Source organism: Vulpes vulpes, chromosome 4 (assembly GCF_048418805.1).
Source record: "Vulpes vulpes isolate BD-2025 chromosome 4, VulVul3, whole genome shotgun sequence".
Classification (NCBI taxonomy): domain Eukaryota; kingdom Metazoa; phylum Chordata; class Mammalia; order Carnivora; family Canidae; genus Vulpes; species Vulpes vulpes.
Genome location: NC_132783.1, coordinates 99,170,545 through 99,187,921, shown reverse-complemented (window position 1 = coordinate 99,187,921; position 17,377 = coordinate 99,170,545). Strand labels below are relative to the sequence as shown.

Here is a 17,377-nt window from a genome sequence, read left to right as displayed (position 1 = left end):
CCTGGGCTTGTGTGTAATATGAGCCAATAAATGCTCTCCTTTGCCCAGGCAAGTGTGAAATGGACTTCTATCCCTGGATCAACAGAGTGAGCAGAGTAGAGATATAGATATAATAGTCTAGATATAGATATAATAGTCTGAGAAGAGGTAGCCACTGAGACCGTGTTGGACCTTGACATTACCATTCAGCTAGAGATGCAGAAATCAAAATTACTTTTCAAACCGTCATTACAAACTGTTACTCTACCCAGTTACAGAACCCAGTTTACAAATTGTTATAGAACCCAAGATAATAGAATCTCTGAAGCTTTGGCGAATCTCTTGTGGTTTAAGTGCTCACTTTGAAGAGGAAACGGGCTCAGCGAGTTGAAGGACATTGTCCAAAGTGACACAGAGAGTGGGGAGCTGAAGGCGCAGTCATGGGATAGGTCAGATGGATGTGGGGAGGCAGGGAGGACCCAGACATTGGGCTGGGAGAAGGAAGCAGTAGGAAAAACACCCTCCAAGAGGCCTCTTCTCAAAGCTCCTGCTTCAGAATCAGTCAGAACTGGATTCAGAGAAAAAAAAAAAAAAAAAAAGAACTGGATTCAGATCCTTGCTGTGCCATTTTGATAGCCACTTCCAGTTCTATCCTCAATACCATTGTTTATAAAACAGGGTCCTGTCCTTCATATAACTATGATTCCATAGGCTCTGTGGATACCATGCCCCAAAATGGCTTCTGAAGAAGACAAACAAGGTCCCTGTCTTCAGGAAGTTTACATTTCTGATAGGGGATGTCAGAAAATGTATAATTTGTTTATCATCTGCCTTCCCATGTCATACTGTAGGCTTTCTGGGAGCAGGGACATTAGTTTTGTCATGCCTCCCTCAGGACCTGGCACATAGTAGGCCTTCACTAAATATGTGTCGAATAAATACAAGTAAGCAAAGTAATAAAATGGTAAGGACTATAGAGTAAATAGAACACAAGATGCAATAGAGAATAATTTAGATGACCTGGTCGTAGCAGTCTCCTTGGAGAAGAGGGTATTTGAGCTGAGATCTGAATGATGAGGAAGCAGCCATAATAAATAACAGAAGAAATGCATGCTAAGCAGAGGGAACAGCACATGCAAAGGCCCCTGAGGCAGAAATAAGGAATGGAACAAAAGCCTCATAACTGGAGTGGGAGTGACGAAGTGTGCTTAGAGGGGCAGGCAGGCGCTGGATTGCTGCAGGTCATAACAAGGAGTTTGAACTTGATTCTAACCAAGTATAATGGCCAGCCGCTGGAGTGTGTTGAGCAGGGCAGTGACATGATCTGAGTCATGCGTTCAAGGGATGGCTCTGCTCATGCTGTGGTAGATAGATTTCAGCAGGAAAGACAACAATGCATGCCACACATGGCACCTAGCACACAATAGGTATTCAGTGAACAAGAAGCATCCATCATTACCCCCAATGCCACATCCACAAAGGCTTGCCGATGTCCATTCCAGTCCAAGAAACATGCTCTTTATTCTCTTGGGTTCAGGCCCGTCTCTAGCTACCCTCTATGTATTGTGATGGTCATGGTACAGCCAACAGACTAGCTTTGGGGGAAATCCACTCCTCTTGTTGGTTACAGTCACAATCCAGGAGCCATGGTGGGGAGGGCAGGGTGGGGGCGGTGGAGGGAGAGCCTTCTGTTAAATGTTGAGTTGCTCCCAACATACTTTTCAAACATTCATTTGCTTTTGCCCAGTCTCCTCCGTAAGAGACATGCTTTCGGATGTGTTTTGAAAAATATTCCATATGCTAATGGAATGTCACCATCTGCCAAAGAAGGCAGAGCTGTTTTTAAAGGAAAAACTATTACAGAAATGAGGTATTCACAGAGGGGCACTAAAGAGCCCAAACGTCGCTGACCTGAGGCTGACCTGGGCCGCCTCGTGTTACCAACATGAAAAGGGAGTGAGAAAATCTGAGGCCAATTAACTTCTCTCCTACCCCAACCCCACTACCACCACCCTCTCCCTCTCTCATTTTCCCCTCCCCTTCTTGGAGACATGATGAAATTTCCTGAAACAAAAACTCGCAGCCCGTTCTATAAAATGCTTTCGCCTTTGGTGGAAAAAGCCCCGATGGTCCCTTTTATCTCCTCATTCCTGAGGCGCAGACCTGGCCCCCGTCTGTTTGTGCAGATGGGCTTGCAGGGAACAGTCCCAAGGACAAGAGAGGCAAAGGGCCCGGCTGGGCGGTTTGCTGTTTGCCGCCGGCGCAGGCCATCAGGAGAAAGGGGCGCTGCGCTGAGGGAGGGGGAAGCAGGATGAGGTGTCCTGCCTGCGGCCTGGTGAGGGGACAGGCCTTGTTCCCTGTGGGCCTGCGCAGCCCGGAAGCAACTGCTCAGGGAGGGAGGTCTTCCGAGTTCTGGGAGCCTCCACCCGCCTTGCCAAGACGGCTGGTTATCACGCCCCTCCCTTTCCAGCTCCTCCTTCTCCATCCCTGTCGCTGGCGTGTCCTCCCGTGCCCTCATCCTAAAGGCTGCCATCTTCCTGGCTCAGTGTTTGGGCTCTTCTTCGAGAGCCATCTCTCTCTTCCCTCCAGACAGCCCGAGTCGGCTTCACTTGCCTATCTCCCAGGCACCGGCAATGTCCAAATCCAAACGTGTCACCCTTCTCCTCGAGCCCTCCTTCCCTTACCTGGGAGACCAAGCGCCCCTCCTGCCCGTTTGTTCAGGCTGGGCAGACCCACCTCATGGCCTTTGCATCTGTGGTCCCCCAGCCTGGAACATTCCTCCCCACTGGATCCAGCTTAGCACTGAGAGCCCGGCTCAGATGTTCCGCAGTCCGCTGCACTGGCTGCCAGGCGTGACCTCTTCAGGGCACTTATCACCATCAGGATCTATTGGGCCCTTTCAGGGCCGTGTGGGCAGGGCAGCACTCACAGCATATGGTCTCTTTCTTCTGGACTGGAAGCTTCCTGAGAGCAGGGGCAGGGCTCCTTTCCCTACAACCCCACCTAGTGGCTCATAGGAGACACACACCAACCGTGGCTGCCCTGGCCGGCGCCTCCTACTCCCTCAACCACCTCCAAAACTGCCCTCTTGACCAGATGAGCACTGGGTGTTATGCTATATGTTGGCAAATTGAGCGCCAATAAAAAATACACACACAAAAAAACAAAAAACAAAACCGCCCTCTCTCACCTCCTCAGGGCTTTCCTTATTCCAGACCTCTGCATTCCTCTCCTCAGTCAGGACACCAGCCTTCTAACCGGTCAGCCCCAGCTTCCAACCCATCCGTGGCTGCCCACTGCTGCCAGGATAGAGCCCCCAGTGCTCAGCATGGCCCACCGGCCTGGCCGCACCCCACCAAACTTTGTGTGTTGTTGAGGGCATTCACGCATGTTTATTAATGACCAAAGAATGTATGCCAGAGACACTAACGGGAAGGAAAAAAGATGTGCAGAGGGCCTGTTAATGCAGGAGGACTGCTCAATAGGAGGCCTGGCTCCTTGGGGAGGCTCTGCTGGTCACAGTGCCCCTGCGGCATGGAGAGGGAGAGGCGAGGGCAACATGGGAAGGGGTCTGCAGTGACAGCCAAGATAGACTGGAATCGGGGATCCCTGAGTGGCTCAGTGGTTTGGCACCTGCCTTCGGCCCAGGGCGTGATCCTGGAGTCCCGGGATCAAGTCCCACATCAGGCTCCCTGCGTCGAGCCTGCTTCTCCCTCTGTGTGTCTCTCATGAATAAATAAAATCTTAAAAAAAAAAAAAAAAAAAAGGACTAGAATCAAGGCTAAGCCCAGCTGCTCAAGAGCAAGACAGCCCTGGGCCTCAGTTTCCTCAGCTATCAAGTGGTACTAACACAGGCCACACAGGGCTTTTGTGAGGATTACAGTATGTGTAAAGCCTTCCAAACAGGCCTGGCAACTCACTAGTCGGTGGTTATGTTTATTCTTGTTGTTGCTGTTGTTGGCATTGACTTACCCTCTTCCCTGCATTGCCCACCCCTCTACCCGCCCTACTGCCCACACACATGCACACATGCACAGTGAGGATGTGAAATTCTTGCCTGTCCACTTTGGAGACACTACAATTCGCTGAGCATAGTGGATCAGGTCCTGCATCAGGCTCCCCGCGGGGAACCTGCTTCTCCCTCTGCCTATGTCTCTGTCTCTCTGTGTGTCTCTCATGAATAAATAAGTAAATAAAATCTTAAAAAAGGGGGGGAGGGCCCAGACAGGCCTCAGGCTGTCTAAGCAAGTTTGATTCCTGTCTCATCTCATACCACCCTGAGCCCTAACCCCTAACCCTTATCATGCCTTTCTCTGCTCTGGACATTCTGTACCATTTGCTTAAAAACCACAGTAGAGGGACGCCTGGGTGCCTCAGTAGTTGAGCATCTGCCTTTGGCTCAGGGCATGATCCCAGGGTCCTGGGATCAAGTCCCACATCAGGCAGGGAGCCTGCTTCTCCCTCTACCTATGTATCTGCCTCTCACAAATAAATTCTTTAAAAATCTTAAAAAAAAAAAAAAAAAAAAGCCACAGTGGAAGCTACCAAAAATGGCTGGCATTGAAGGTATATTAGGTACTGGTTGGCACAGTGCTTTGAGTAGATTTAAGTTTAGATTTAGACAAGGCATTTTAGGTTTTGTCATTTAATTTTTACAGTGATTTTAAAATACTGTCTCCACTCACTTCCTAGAGGAAGCTCAGGTTCAGGGCAGAGAATGTCCTTGTTCCTGGGGCTGCTGCCAGTTAGGTGGCAGAGCTCCAACCTCAAGCTAGGTCTAATGGCCCCAAAGCTCATCCTCTTTTCCTCTCTGCCACCCAGTAGACCAGTGACCCTCATAGGATATCTCTGGATGTGATACCAAGTTCCAAAGTCTGCAGCGTTCTAAGAGCTTTCCTTCTCAACCCCCAGAGCTTCAGGGTATTTGGAAGTAAAACACAGCCCGAAAGCACGGAAAGGTCCGTTGGATCCAAAGATGGTGGTAAAGAGTGCAAGGAGCTTAAGTTGTACTCAGTGAGATCTCGCCAGAACACCAGCTCTAGGCTGTTCCTCGGGCATGTCCCACTACAGATTAAGTCTCTGGTTTTGTCACTCATAGGTTCTCCCAGGCCAGTCCAACAACATATCTATTGTGAAAAATACAATTCAGCAATATCTGGAGACAGGATGAGTAAAAAGCCACAAAGTTGAAGGCAACTGCTGTCCAGTTCTCCACACATGCATATGAAAAAAGTTACTGAAGACCTGCACTATAATTCCTTCGTGTGGCTCCACACAACCTATATACATTTTTTAACACTGGATTGGGATTTCAGTGCATTTGGGTGTGGGGACCATCACCTCGTCTTTGGGCAGGTAAGCACATGAAGATAGCCATGTATGCAGTCATCCCACAGAAGTCTGAGAGTCCATGAGGTCTCAGACCCAGCTTCAAGCAACAAACAAGGAGCTTGGAGGTTCCAGAATTTCCCCCAATTGGAAGACCGAGTCGATCCCAGGCCTCAAGCCAGCCTTACTATAAGGTGAACTCAGCACAAAAGCAGGCAGCTGTTCTGAACACAATGTGATGGAAGAAAGTGGCTGCTGGCTCTTGGCTCCTTCCCTCTCCTGCCTTTTCAAACCCCTCGTTTGGTCATTTTTCCTAAAGAAACATGTATTCAGTTATTCTATGTGCTGGTCACTTTGTCACAAGGTAGATAATTTAATCTGTCCCTTTGCTCTGGAATCTCTTCTATTTCCCAAAGTGATCAGTTGTCAAACTTAAGATGTTTTGAGGTCACTGCTAGCAATGCTTAAAATCATGTTGGTTTAGGGATGGCAAACTGGTGCTCCAGTGATTGACTTTAAAAAGTCTCCCTTTCCCCCCAATAAAGTCACCAACTCTTTATCAATTGGATCTTTACATAACCCGGATTTTCAGTTTTTCTTAAAATTTAGACCTGGTAGGGATGCCTGGGTGACTCAGAGGTTGAGCATCTGCCTTTGGCTCAGGGTGTGATCCTGGGTCTGGGGATCAAGTCCCACATTGGGCTCCCCACAGGGAGCCTGCTTCTCCCTCTGCCTGTGTCTCTCATGAGTAAATAAATACAATCTTAAAAAAAAAAAATTTAGACTGGCATTACGGGGTCTGCATTCCTGCAAGCCAACAAATCATCCAGAGCTGGGGCATGTGCCCTCCGGGACTTGAGCTAGTGACACCTCTAGGTGTCATAGGGAAGTTAGGACCCCAAAGCAGGTATTGCCACACAGCTAATCAGTAACAGGATTATTAGCCAGATGGCCTGACTTCCTTTTTCCTTATTAACTAGAAAATCAAGAAGCTGAAATGGCAAAGCACCACTCTGTCCATCTATCCAAGGAGTTCTACAAAACATCCCTTAGAATAGCCATAATCAATATGAGATGAATTTGTAGCTGTGAATTTCTTGCAGCAACACCTCACCTGTTGAGGAAGAAACTATCATGTACTGAACACCCATCTCTGTGAGGCTGGGAGGCGACTGGAGAGGTTAAGATCGTCTGACACCTGAGGTCCTTCCCACTTTGCAGTAACAGATGGGCTCAACCTTTGCTGTTCGCATGGATGAGCCCTAATCACCATTGGTTTTTCACACGTGGCACAGGCGAGAAAGAGCTCTGAAAGATGAGAGTCGCTACAGGAAAGGGCAGGAAACGACCTAAACTTCAAGGAACTTGGTACATAAATTGTGGGAACCAAATAGAAAACGGGCATGCCCACGAAAGAGGCACAATTCCATCAATATGGAAGGTTCTCCTAAAGAACAGGAGATGAGAAAGCAAAGTGCAGCACAGCACAGAGAGCATGCTATCATTGCCATTAAAAGGGGTGGGGTGGTATGTGTGTACATGTCCAATATACACATACATGTATACACACCATGACCTGCTACTCACAGAGTATCCCTCACTGTCGAAGGATACAAAAAACTGGCTAATGATGATTGGGGGATTGAGGGTCAAGGGTGAAGGAGAGAATCACGCTTATTCCTTTTATGGCTTGTAAAGAGATTCTCTTAACCACATGCATATTATTTTTAAAACATTTACAAGAAAAATGGGTGGAGGCAATACTGTATAGAAGTACTCTCATCCCCAATGTCCACGTTACCAATTTGGTAGACTCATGCGGGGGAAGCTAATTATCTAGAAACCTATGCTACTACGGTGCTCAACCAGTGATGTGGGCATCTGCAAACATGGAAAACTGAACAATTCCATGTCCTATGCTTACACGGAGCAGGCACCTTCTCACATGTGCACCTGCTTCTTCAAGAACCAGAGGATCCACTCACCCTCAGAGAAACTTGGGAAACAGAAGGGGCCACTTTCATATTTTTACAGTTACCGGTGAAGCAGTTAAGAAAGAACTTATGAGAAGTTAGCTACCACGTCCTGAGGTGAAAATGAGCTTTCAGCAAAACACCCCAAGGCATGGACTGGCATTATCTCACACAAACCTCTCACAAGCCAAAAAAGCAGTTTGCTTTCAACTCCACTTTACAGAGCAGATGATTTTTTAAATCTACAAACTTTAATGGTACATCACTGAATTACTGAAAGAACATAACAGTTTTTTGAAAAATTTCTTAACAGAGCATCAGAATATTTCAACACTTTATTAAGAGTATTGGCTTTGAATTAGTAGCTGAAGTAACAATTGCATGAAGCCAGATTAGATGTACTGCATAATACTCATACTTGATTTATTGACATTACTTAGCAATTTATTGGACAAAAGTCAAACTTTTTGTTTTTTATTAAGCACATTCCACAGTACAAAGCTGTCATGAATAATATCTGTACAATTTAACAGTTTCAATAGCTGTTCAGACACAAATTTATTTCAAACAGATAATTGGCAAACATAATTAATTACAAGTTAGAATTAGACTATCCCAGTGCTTTAAAACATTAATATAGCAGTAATTTACAGTTGCTCAATTATGGTTAGCAAAATAAAGTCCAGGGTACGGCTGGGAATTACTACTATAATCCCAGAAAGTCAGAAATCCTTGGGTGCCAAAGTCCCCTGCTATAATTTAGTAGGCACAATTCAAAGGTTGTGTGCATATTCGAAGGCCATGATCTCCCAAGGAACAAGAACTTCTATATTAAACATGCAAAAACAACAACAAAAAATCCATTCGTTCAGAATTGCCTCCTCCCCACCCGTCCCTCCCGCACCCCTGGGCTCTCCTAACCAGTTGATATAAAGCTGTAATGTGGAGTGGTAAAAGTGGACTCACTTCCACAACCACTGTCAAGCTTACAACATCTACCTCACAAATAGAGATTTCCTTTTTATTACACTTGGAGACTCAACTTCTCAAAAATAGAAATTAATTTGGTAACGTGGGAGGGAAAGATGTATTTTTTTTAAAAAAGAAAAAGAAAAACTAGAAAGCCAAGCCAACCCAATAAACAAATCACATACACACACATTGATCCCCACACCTTCTCAATGCAAAGGACAAAACAGAGCCCAGGGCCCTTCCCTTTAGTAGTAGAGTGTGCTTCCACGGGAAGAGGTTTAGTTAACAGGAGGTTCTTCTTATTGGTCCTTTAAAATGTTACTGACATTCCTTAATCTTTGGAAACAATGGCAAGGGGCAAATCAGAACCTAATATTGAACGAGGGAAAAGGGAGTGCCAACCGAATGCCAAAGTCCTTTCCATGCATGGTCAGCGTGATAGTGCCATTCACACATTCGGGCTGCAGAGCACTTGGGAGTTCTGAGAACCTGCCAGGGCCACGGCAGCAGGTGACACCAGAGATGATGGGAATAGGATTCATGAGCTTGAGGCTTTGCACCACGTAGGAGTACCCTTCCATTCAAGATGGGCCTCTGAACCAACCCGACCTGGTATACGGGCTCCAGCATATGAGCAGGCCCCATACACACCCTGGGGAGGATGTTACATCCATGCCACTATGTGTGCATTCCAGAGCCAGAACACCCAGTCAACAGGGCCTTCTTGTTCCTCCCTTTCCAGGGTTACTAATGCAGAGAATGATGATCTTGGACAGTAAAGTCAAATGAATACCATGGGAAGTGACCACTAGTACTCAGAAGTACTTATGATGAAAAGAACAACAGCAAAATTTCAAGGTACCTCTCTATTATATATGCTGCACAACGAATAAAACATTGTGTTCAACTTCAGAAATTACATTTTAAAACAAGATTCCCATTAAAAACACACACACCACACACATACACACAAAATGACAATGACAAAATAAAAATACCATATGAATACTGCAGGAAGGGTTCTAGGTAATCCACATTAACCCTGGTATCAGGTTCTTGAGGCCAGCCCATGGCTAAGTGCGAACACACTCTGTATTAGTGTCTCAGGCACAGGGGCCCTGACTCCAGCAACCTTGAGGTTAAACTGTTATGTACAATATATCTACATGCGGATACAGTATTTTAAATTAGGAGGCAAGCACACATGTAAAAGTGTTACTCTACCAAATATCAGATGGTTGGGATACAGAGAGAACAGTTAATAAAAGAAAAGAGCTATATTACCTTTTGGGAGATAATATAACCTGGCTTATAGTTCTTTAAATTAAAAGAAATTGGTACAGAAATGAAGTATAATCCAAAAAATATTACTAAGACAATCCAGAGAAATTTTTCCATTGTCCAACATGTTCCTAATACAGGTCAGAATTCATAATGACTTGGACGGTCAAAAGGAGAATGCTAACTTCTGAAAAGGAAAGCCCTGGACATTCTGGGTAGGTGTTTGGCACCCAAAATTTCACCAAAGAAGAATGCTGTTTCTTAATATCAGACCAAAGTGCAAAGCAATATAAATTAGAGGCCAGTCTTCTCTTGATGGTCGATTTACTTCCGTAAAACAGACTGTATGTTCCTTTTATATGAACAATTTACATTTGAAGCATTAGATTTTTTTTTTGTTTGTTTCACTGATGGGGGGAGGAAATGGGCTTCTGTTCTACTGGAAGTCGGTGAAGCTAAGGTATCCTTCTCAAAGTAGAGGCCGGAATCGGAGGTGAGAAATGTTGGTACTTGGAAGAGTTAGGCTGCTTTGCATCTACCCAGCGTCTAGAACCAATTCCAGCTTCATAACTCAGCTGTGAAGAACTCCCTTAGGCATTTGGTAGCCATGTAGCCAGTAGTTCAAGACTAGGAAACCCTGGGAAAACAAAACAAAACAAAACAAAAAACAAAGGGAGTATGGATGGATATTCTGGTTAGACATGGAGATATACACCACAGTCCATCCACATCCACACAGACATATACTCATGCACACAGAACAAATTACCAATTTTCAAATATAATCAGCATCAAAAATAAAAGCTCCAAGTTGTTTTGAGCATAATACATACCAGGCATCAGATTTATTTAAACCTTGCAATAATCTTATGAGGTAGAAACTATGATACCACTTGAAAAATAAAAGAACTAAGGCAGAGACATTACTTAGTTCAAAGCATTAGCCATTAAATGACAAAGAGGGGACTCAAAGAGATGACTGACCCTGTAACTTATCAACTGTCAGTGCTTGCTGCTAAAAATTATTCATATGACAAAATATGCTTCATGTGAGATTTTATATTCAGATTTATCTTTTAAGACATCAGAGCCTACAAAGGCCGGTTTCCTATCTGCCTGACCTCTCTATCATTGTGAAACAAAAATATGCAAAAGCTAGTAAAGTACTCCTTCTAAATAGAATGCTAATAATCAGAAGTTACTTCTTTTTGAAATACATCATTCAGTAAAAGAACAATACAGTGTAGAGGGAAAGACTACTGAATGCTACATATTGCTTTGACCATGACCTTGAGTCAGAAATAGTCTAGTCATAATCTCCACATTCACCCATGTAGATAAATAAGCGCACACACACGTACCTAAACTTATCGTTAACTATGTACAATGCAGGCTGACATTTTTCTATTCTAAATTTCATCATAACAAAGTCAAAATCCATTAAAATGATTTCACAATCACTAATGGGTGACAATCCTTTCCAAACATAGTACTAAATCACTGACCTAGAAGACTTAAAAGTTACCTTTAAGTCTAAAATTCTCTGACAAAAAAAGAGAGGAGAGAGGTTTTTTAAAAGCTTGTACTTTTTTTAAAAGGAAACTTTCCTAAAAGGTTGTCAATTTTCATAAAGATCAAGAATCCTTCTCAATGAGATCAAGAGAGATTTAATTTCATTCATCACTGTTTTTGCATGAAGGATCTTTAAGAGTATTATTTTTAAAATATTAACACCCACAGATAAGAAGTAGGCATTCCAAACACTGCTCTTGGTAATGTAAACTGATTTAACTCTGCTGGAGAGTAACATGACTCTGTGCATCCCAGTCTTTAAACATCATACCTTTTAACCCAGACACTAAAGACATTTCTGGAATTTATCCAACAGTAATAAAAGCAAAGATTACGGGTGCCTAGGTGGCACAGTCAGTTGAGCGACTGACTCTTGGGTTTGGCTCAGGTCATGATCCCAAGGTTGAGACTGAGGCCCACATTGGGCTCCGCACTCGGTGAGTGCAGAGTGTGCTTGAAATTCTCTCTCCTGGGATCCCTGGGTGGCGCAGGGGTTTGGCGCCTGCCTTTGGCCCAGGGCGCGACCCTGGAGACCCGGGATCGAATCCCACATCGGGCTCCCGGTGCATGGAGCCTGCTTCTCCCTCTGCCTGTGTCTCTGCCTCTCTCTCTCTCTCTCTCTCTATGACTATCATAAATAAAATAAAAAAAAAAAATTTTTTTAAAAATAAAAAAAAAAGAAATTCTCTCTCCCTCTCCCTTTGCCCCTCCTGCTCATGCTCTTTCTATATATATATATATAATAAAAAATAATAAATCTTTAAAAAAAGAAAGTAGAGATTAAGCTAAAGAAATGATCATGGCAATGTGTTTTATAACAGCTAAACTGGGGGGAAATATACATATAAAACAACAGGGCCTAGCCAAACAATCGAATATTGTTTTGCCACTAGGAGTAGTAATTGAGATAAATATTGACATTATGGACATGGAACAATTTTGCAATAAAGGGGGGGGAAGCATTTTAAAAACATGTATATTTATCAGCCATAATTTTAAGAAGTCTGAAAGGACATATACAAGGAAATTAACAATGGTGAAGTTTATTTTCTTCTTTTGGCTTACCTACTTATTCTAATTTCCTAATAATGATCATATATTGTCTTGTAATAAAAAAGAGAGCTACTGTATTTATTAGGCTCTTAGGAGTTAGTAATTTTTTTTTTTTTAATGACTCAGCAAATAGGGCAGCCCGGGTGGCTCAGCGGTTTAGCGCTGCCTTCAGCCCAGGGTGTGACCCTGGAGACCCGGGATCAAGTCCCGCATGGGGCTGGCTCCCCACGAGGAGCCTGCTTCTCCCTCTGCTTGTGTCTCTGCCTCTCTTTCTCTCTGTGTCTCTCATGAATAAATGAATAAAATCTTAAAAAAAAAAATGACTCAGCAAATAAATCTACTGCTAAATTTCCTGACACAGAAATACTCTTACCTTGGATTTTTAGGGTTGAATATTTTACTGCAAGGTTAAATCATCATTAGGGTAGTGTTTCTTATTATGCATAAATCTTACAGTATCACATGGTAATAATTTTTTTCATGTTACAATAAATGAAAAGAATTTGGAAAAGAGCAGTAAAATCTATAGAGCTGACTGCCAAGGTTGTCAAAAGTAATTCACTTTGAAGAGACAAACACATTTGAGGTTTCACTGCTTGTGCTACTTAAATAGCAGATAAGATTTTTCCATTGATTTTTCTAATTGTTGATCATAACAAGGACAGTTGTTCTGAGATTCCCAAAACGAGGGCAGGAGGAAGGTCTAGAAGAATTAACACCACAGTTTCCTTTCTGTCATAGCCAATGAGAGAAACACCATTGGTGATCATTATTTCATTCCTCAACCAAAAAAATCTTGTTTCAGGGCACTTTAAAGTAATATATAAAAGTTGTCCAATTTGTGGAAGTTTATTATGTTCTAAATTTCACCTATTAAATAAGCCAGAGAGGGGAAACAAACTACGGATATCTTGGATTTTATCAAGTGCCTCTCTAATCAGAGGATAAAGAGAAAAACACCTATCAAAAATCCAAAAGAATTATGCTTAAGCTGCTCTCTGACACACCTATTTCCCTGAGCCTATCTACTCCAGAGGCTCAGCTATGGCTGCAGTTGTCCATGTCCTATTTTATGTGCTTCCCTTATGCGGAAAAATAAAAGCAGAGGCACAATGCAGCTAAAGCAATGTGCACAGGAAAACGTACAGTTTTGAAAAGAAAAAGAATGTAATAAGTTTAACAAAAGATGTACAAGGCTTCTACACTAAAACCTGCAAAATACTGCTTAAGAGAAACTGGAAACCTGAAGAATAGAGATAGACCACGTTCATGGATTGGAAGACTCAATTTTTGTTAATGTGGAAATTCTCCCCTAAAATGATAATATGATTCAATGTAGTCTTAATTATAGTCCCAGTAGTCCTCTTCATAAACTTTGACAATAAAAAAAAAAATAATTTGACACTTTAATTTAAAACTGGAAGTGAAAATTTAAAGAATCTAGAATGTGAAAATCTAAAGAATCTAGAATCAAAACAATTTTTTTTAAGTTGGAAGGTTTATTAATACTCTACGGCACTGGCAAAAGAATAGCCTTATATATCATGGACTTAGAAAAGAGTCCAGAAATAGACCTACACATAAGGGGTCAACTGATTTTTGGACAAAGCTGCTAAAGCAAATTCTATGGGAAAAGGAATTTTTTTTTCCTTTTAGTGCTAGAACAAACAGGTATTTTACAAAAATAAGACCAATGACATTCTCACCTCACACTATATACACCAAATTAATTCTAACTGAATCAAAGACGGATATGTAAAAGCTAAGAACACAAAACTTTCTAAAATATGCTGGTCCAAACAGTAATGACTATCTACATGTAGCTATTTAAAGTATAATTAAATACAATGAAATATTCAATTAAATTCAATTACAATATAATTTAAAATTTAGTCCCTAAGGCACACTGGGCACATTTCAAGAGCTGAATAGCCACAAGTAGCTACTGACTACCTTACTGGATACCTTACTGGATGGTGCAGCTATAGAAAATGTACACTAATCGACAGAAAGGCAGGTTGGTGTTTGCTAAGGCTAGGATGGGGTCACACTTTGCCTACACAGGTGACAGAAGGGAACTTTTTGGGGTGACAAATGTTCTTATCTTGATTGTAGAAGTAGTTTCAGAGATTGTCTACATTTGTAAAAACTCATCAAATATTATGCTTTAAACGAGAACAATTTTTACAAAATCATACCTCAATAAAATTGATTTAAAAAACAAGAACAGGGGCAAGGCAGAGGGAGACATGTACATCTAGGTACCTGACTATGTAGGGAATATATCTAGTACCTGACGCTGCCAGTTTAGAGGACTTATTCCAATTTTTTACTGAGTATATTATCTTTAGGTTTGCTGAAAGTGACTGCAGAAATACACTACAGCTGTACAGACATTTATCTATTTAAGGGCAAACTCTAGTGTAGCCTAGGAGAAAAAAACACCAATATGTCCTTTTGGCCCTGGGTGTCACTTGCCCAACAAACATCAATAAGCACTTACAATACACCTGAGCACTCTATTGAACATTGGAGTTACATAATAAAAGGAGTACTACAGCCTTGTGAAGGAGACAGACATGCAAACTATTTCAGTATCAAATAATAAATCAGATCAAATAAAGGGGCAAAGGTGGGTGGGAGTGTCTAAAAAAGGCATAATAATGCACACAAGGGGAGGGAGATGATAGAGGTCTGAACTACTATGGTGTAATTAGAGAAATTAAACAGAATCTAGTCTGACTAAATCTAGTCATTTAACAGCTAAATGCTAAAACTCCTGTCAGCTAATTGAAGTCAATGAACCTCAGTCCTGAAGACAACGGGAAGCCAATAAGGCAGAGGATGGCAGTGGCTGAGCTTAAGATGATCCTAGCTGAGAGCAGAATGGAAAGTGAATGAGGGAGAAGAAAGACCAGGAGGGAAACCAATTTTCATTTGGGTCCATTTCTCCTTCCCAGTATTTTCCTTAGGATTTTTGGGAAGGGAGGTTGAAGTGAGGAGGAACAAACATTCAAGAGATCCTTCCCTTCTTCCTCTGTAATTCCCTTATAATATCTATTTTAAGATTCTATTCAATAAATGTAGTAACTATGCCATAAGGGTTTTCAACTCATGAAGAATCTATCCAGAGAGAAAGTAGCAGGGCAGATGGTCACTATCATGAGAAATAGTATAAACAAACCTGGGGTGGGAAGAGCAGCTATGTATATGGCTTACAAGTCATTAACCATTCACCTCCCATACCCAGGTACACACTGACAACCCAATTATCCCTTTGGGGTCCACATTGGGTCCCAGAATCCTTCCAGCCAGGCACTACTGATCAAACCCAGCCAGCATGAAGAAAGTGTTTATTTGCCATTCCTGATGCAGACCCTTGGTTTATCACTAATAGACGGCATAGGGGCAAGACTAGAGGTCAGCAAACTTTTTCTCAAAGAGCTGTATAATAAATATTTTAGCTGCTGCAAGCTATATTGTCTCCATGGCATATATTCACCTCTGCCAATGAAGAATGAAAATGGCCAGAGGCAATATATAAACAAATGAGCACAGCTATAATAATAAAACTTCATTATTTATGGACACTAGAATTTAAAATTCACATAATTTTCACGTGTCATAAAATAGTATTCTTCTTTTAACTTTTTTCAATTATTTAAAAGTGTAAAAAAACTATTCTTAGCTTGCTGTGGTAGGGGAATAAAATCAGGCAGTGGAACAAATTTGGCCGCTGGCTGTAGTCTGCTGACCCTTGGGTAAAACAAACTTCCTGGACATCTGTGTTTTGGGTCTTAGAGTCTTAAGTAAGAAGTATTAGAAACAATGGTAATTGGGTGATCTACGAGCCCTATCTTTTCATCAAAAATAATTTCACAATTCTACACATAAACTTTCTTTACACTTTTAATATTTAATGAACAGAAAAATGTATAATGATAAAGAGCCACTAAGTATTAAGTAATATTTTTAAATAAATATGATTTTTATTAATCAATCTTTACATACATATATATACACAGTAATACATATAGGTACAAACATATTGATTCAATCTGCCAAGTTTAACATGCACAGAATTTATTGGCCCCCTTGCAAAAATTTTCAGAGTTGGAAATACTGCTCCAGATGAACAGGGCCATCGGTTCCCAGGACACAGCCAAGTAAAAGGCTTCTCATCCTCTAGGTTGGACACCCTTAGTAATCAAAATGCCATCATCAATGGTTACAATGGCTCTAAGTCTTCCTGTAACCAGAGCAAAGGACTTTGCTTCCAGGGTACCTGTTGTGTCTAATGGATGAAGAACCGGTTTTAGGGGCTTTCTCAACAAACACCTTTCTTTGATCCCTCTTCTAATGAACAGTGGTGGTGGGTAGATTAATAACAGGGGCAGAGGGGGAATTTTGAGTGTTTGGTTGATGGTGATTTTTTTTTTTAAATAAAAGAACTGAAAAACAGAGAAAAAGGAGATTCTTACATCCCAAAACTGAATTTGAAGGACTTTACCTGTGTTAAATTGATAGGACCTGGGGAACCATTTAGGAAAACAGTTTTAAAAAACAGGAACTACATCAACTGCCGATGTGAAAACCCACAATATATAGGATGCCAATTTCGATCTTATTTTAGTATGACCATAAAGATCTAGCCTGACACTGGAATTCTGCAATGCTGAGGCACCTAATAGACACTAACCACCTTGGTTCCTATCAACGGGAAACCCAAATCACAACACTGCCCCAAAGGGAAGGTGAATTCAATGAGCAAGGTTAAACATGGGGAGGTACTCACCTGAAACGGGTAAAGTGCAGACTGTTATCTGGAAATGTAAGTGTATGTTCTGGAGGGAGAACGGGTCTCGTTCTGGGCACTGGGAGGCACATTTAAGAAATCCCAAATCAAAATAGTGTCATCATGGGAGCTGCTGATGATCTGAAATTCATCAAACTGTAGCCGGAACACACGTCCAGAATGTTCCTGTGAAATTTAACAGCTTGATGAGTAAAATGAAACCTTTACAATCCCTCGTATCTCATGATCAGTGATTTGTTGCAGGCTGAAAATGTAGCTACTTATCCATGCTTCCTAAATAATATTCCAGAGCTTACTGAGCTTTGTCCTTTACCCTGGGAGCAAATACCTTGGCTTTTCCTTCTAAGCCTTTTTTTTTTTTTTAATTAATCTTTGTATCGGAGATCCTGGCTCATTAATATGT

General features: G+C 42.0%; 1 protein-coding gene across 21 annotated transcripts in view; it reads right to left on the bottom strand.

Moving 5' to 3' along the window:
• Positions 1–7,509: 7,509 nt before the first annotated feature.
• Positions 7,510–17,377, bottom strand: part of FBXW11 (F-box and WD repeat domain containing 11) — a 127,470-nt gene continuing 117,602 nt past the window's right edge. For 14 of the 21 annotated variants that reach the window (XM_026007165.2, XM_026007175.2, XM_026007191.2 and 11 more), the window contains 2 exons: positions 16,954–17,139; positions 7,510–10,170 (listed from right to left, as the gene is read on the bottom strand). In XM_026007165.2, the coding sequence (XP_025862950.1) occupies positions 16,978–17,139 (162 nt within the window). In that variant the 3' untranslated portion in view covers positions 7,510–10,170; positions 16,954–16,977. Of the gene's footprint in view, positions 10,171–16,125; positions 16,453–16,953; positions 17,140–17,377 lie in introns of those variants that run through there. The other 7 variants (XM_072756594.1, XM_072756601.1, XM_072756595.1 and 4 more) reach the window with 1 other exon arrangement.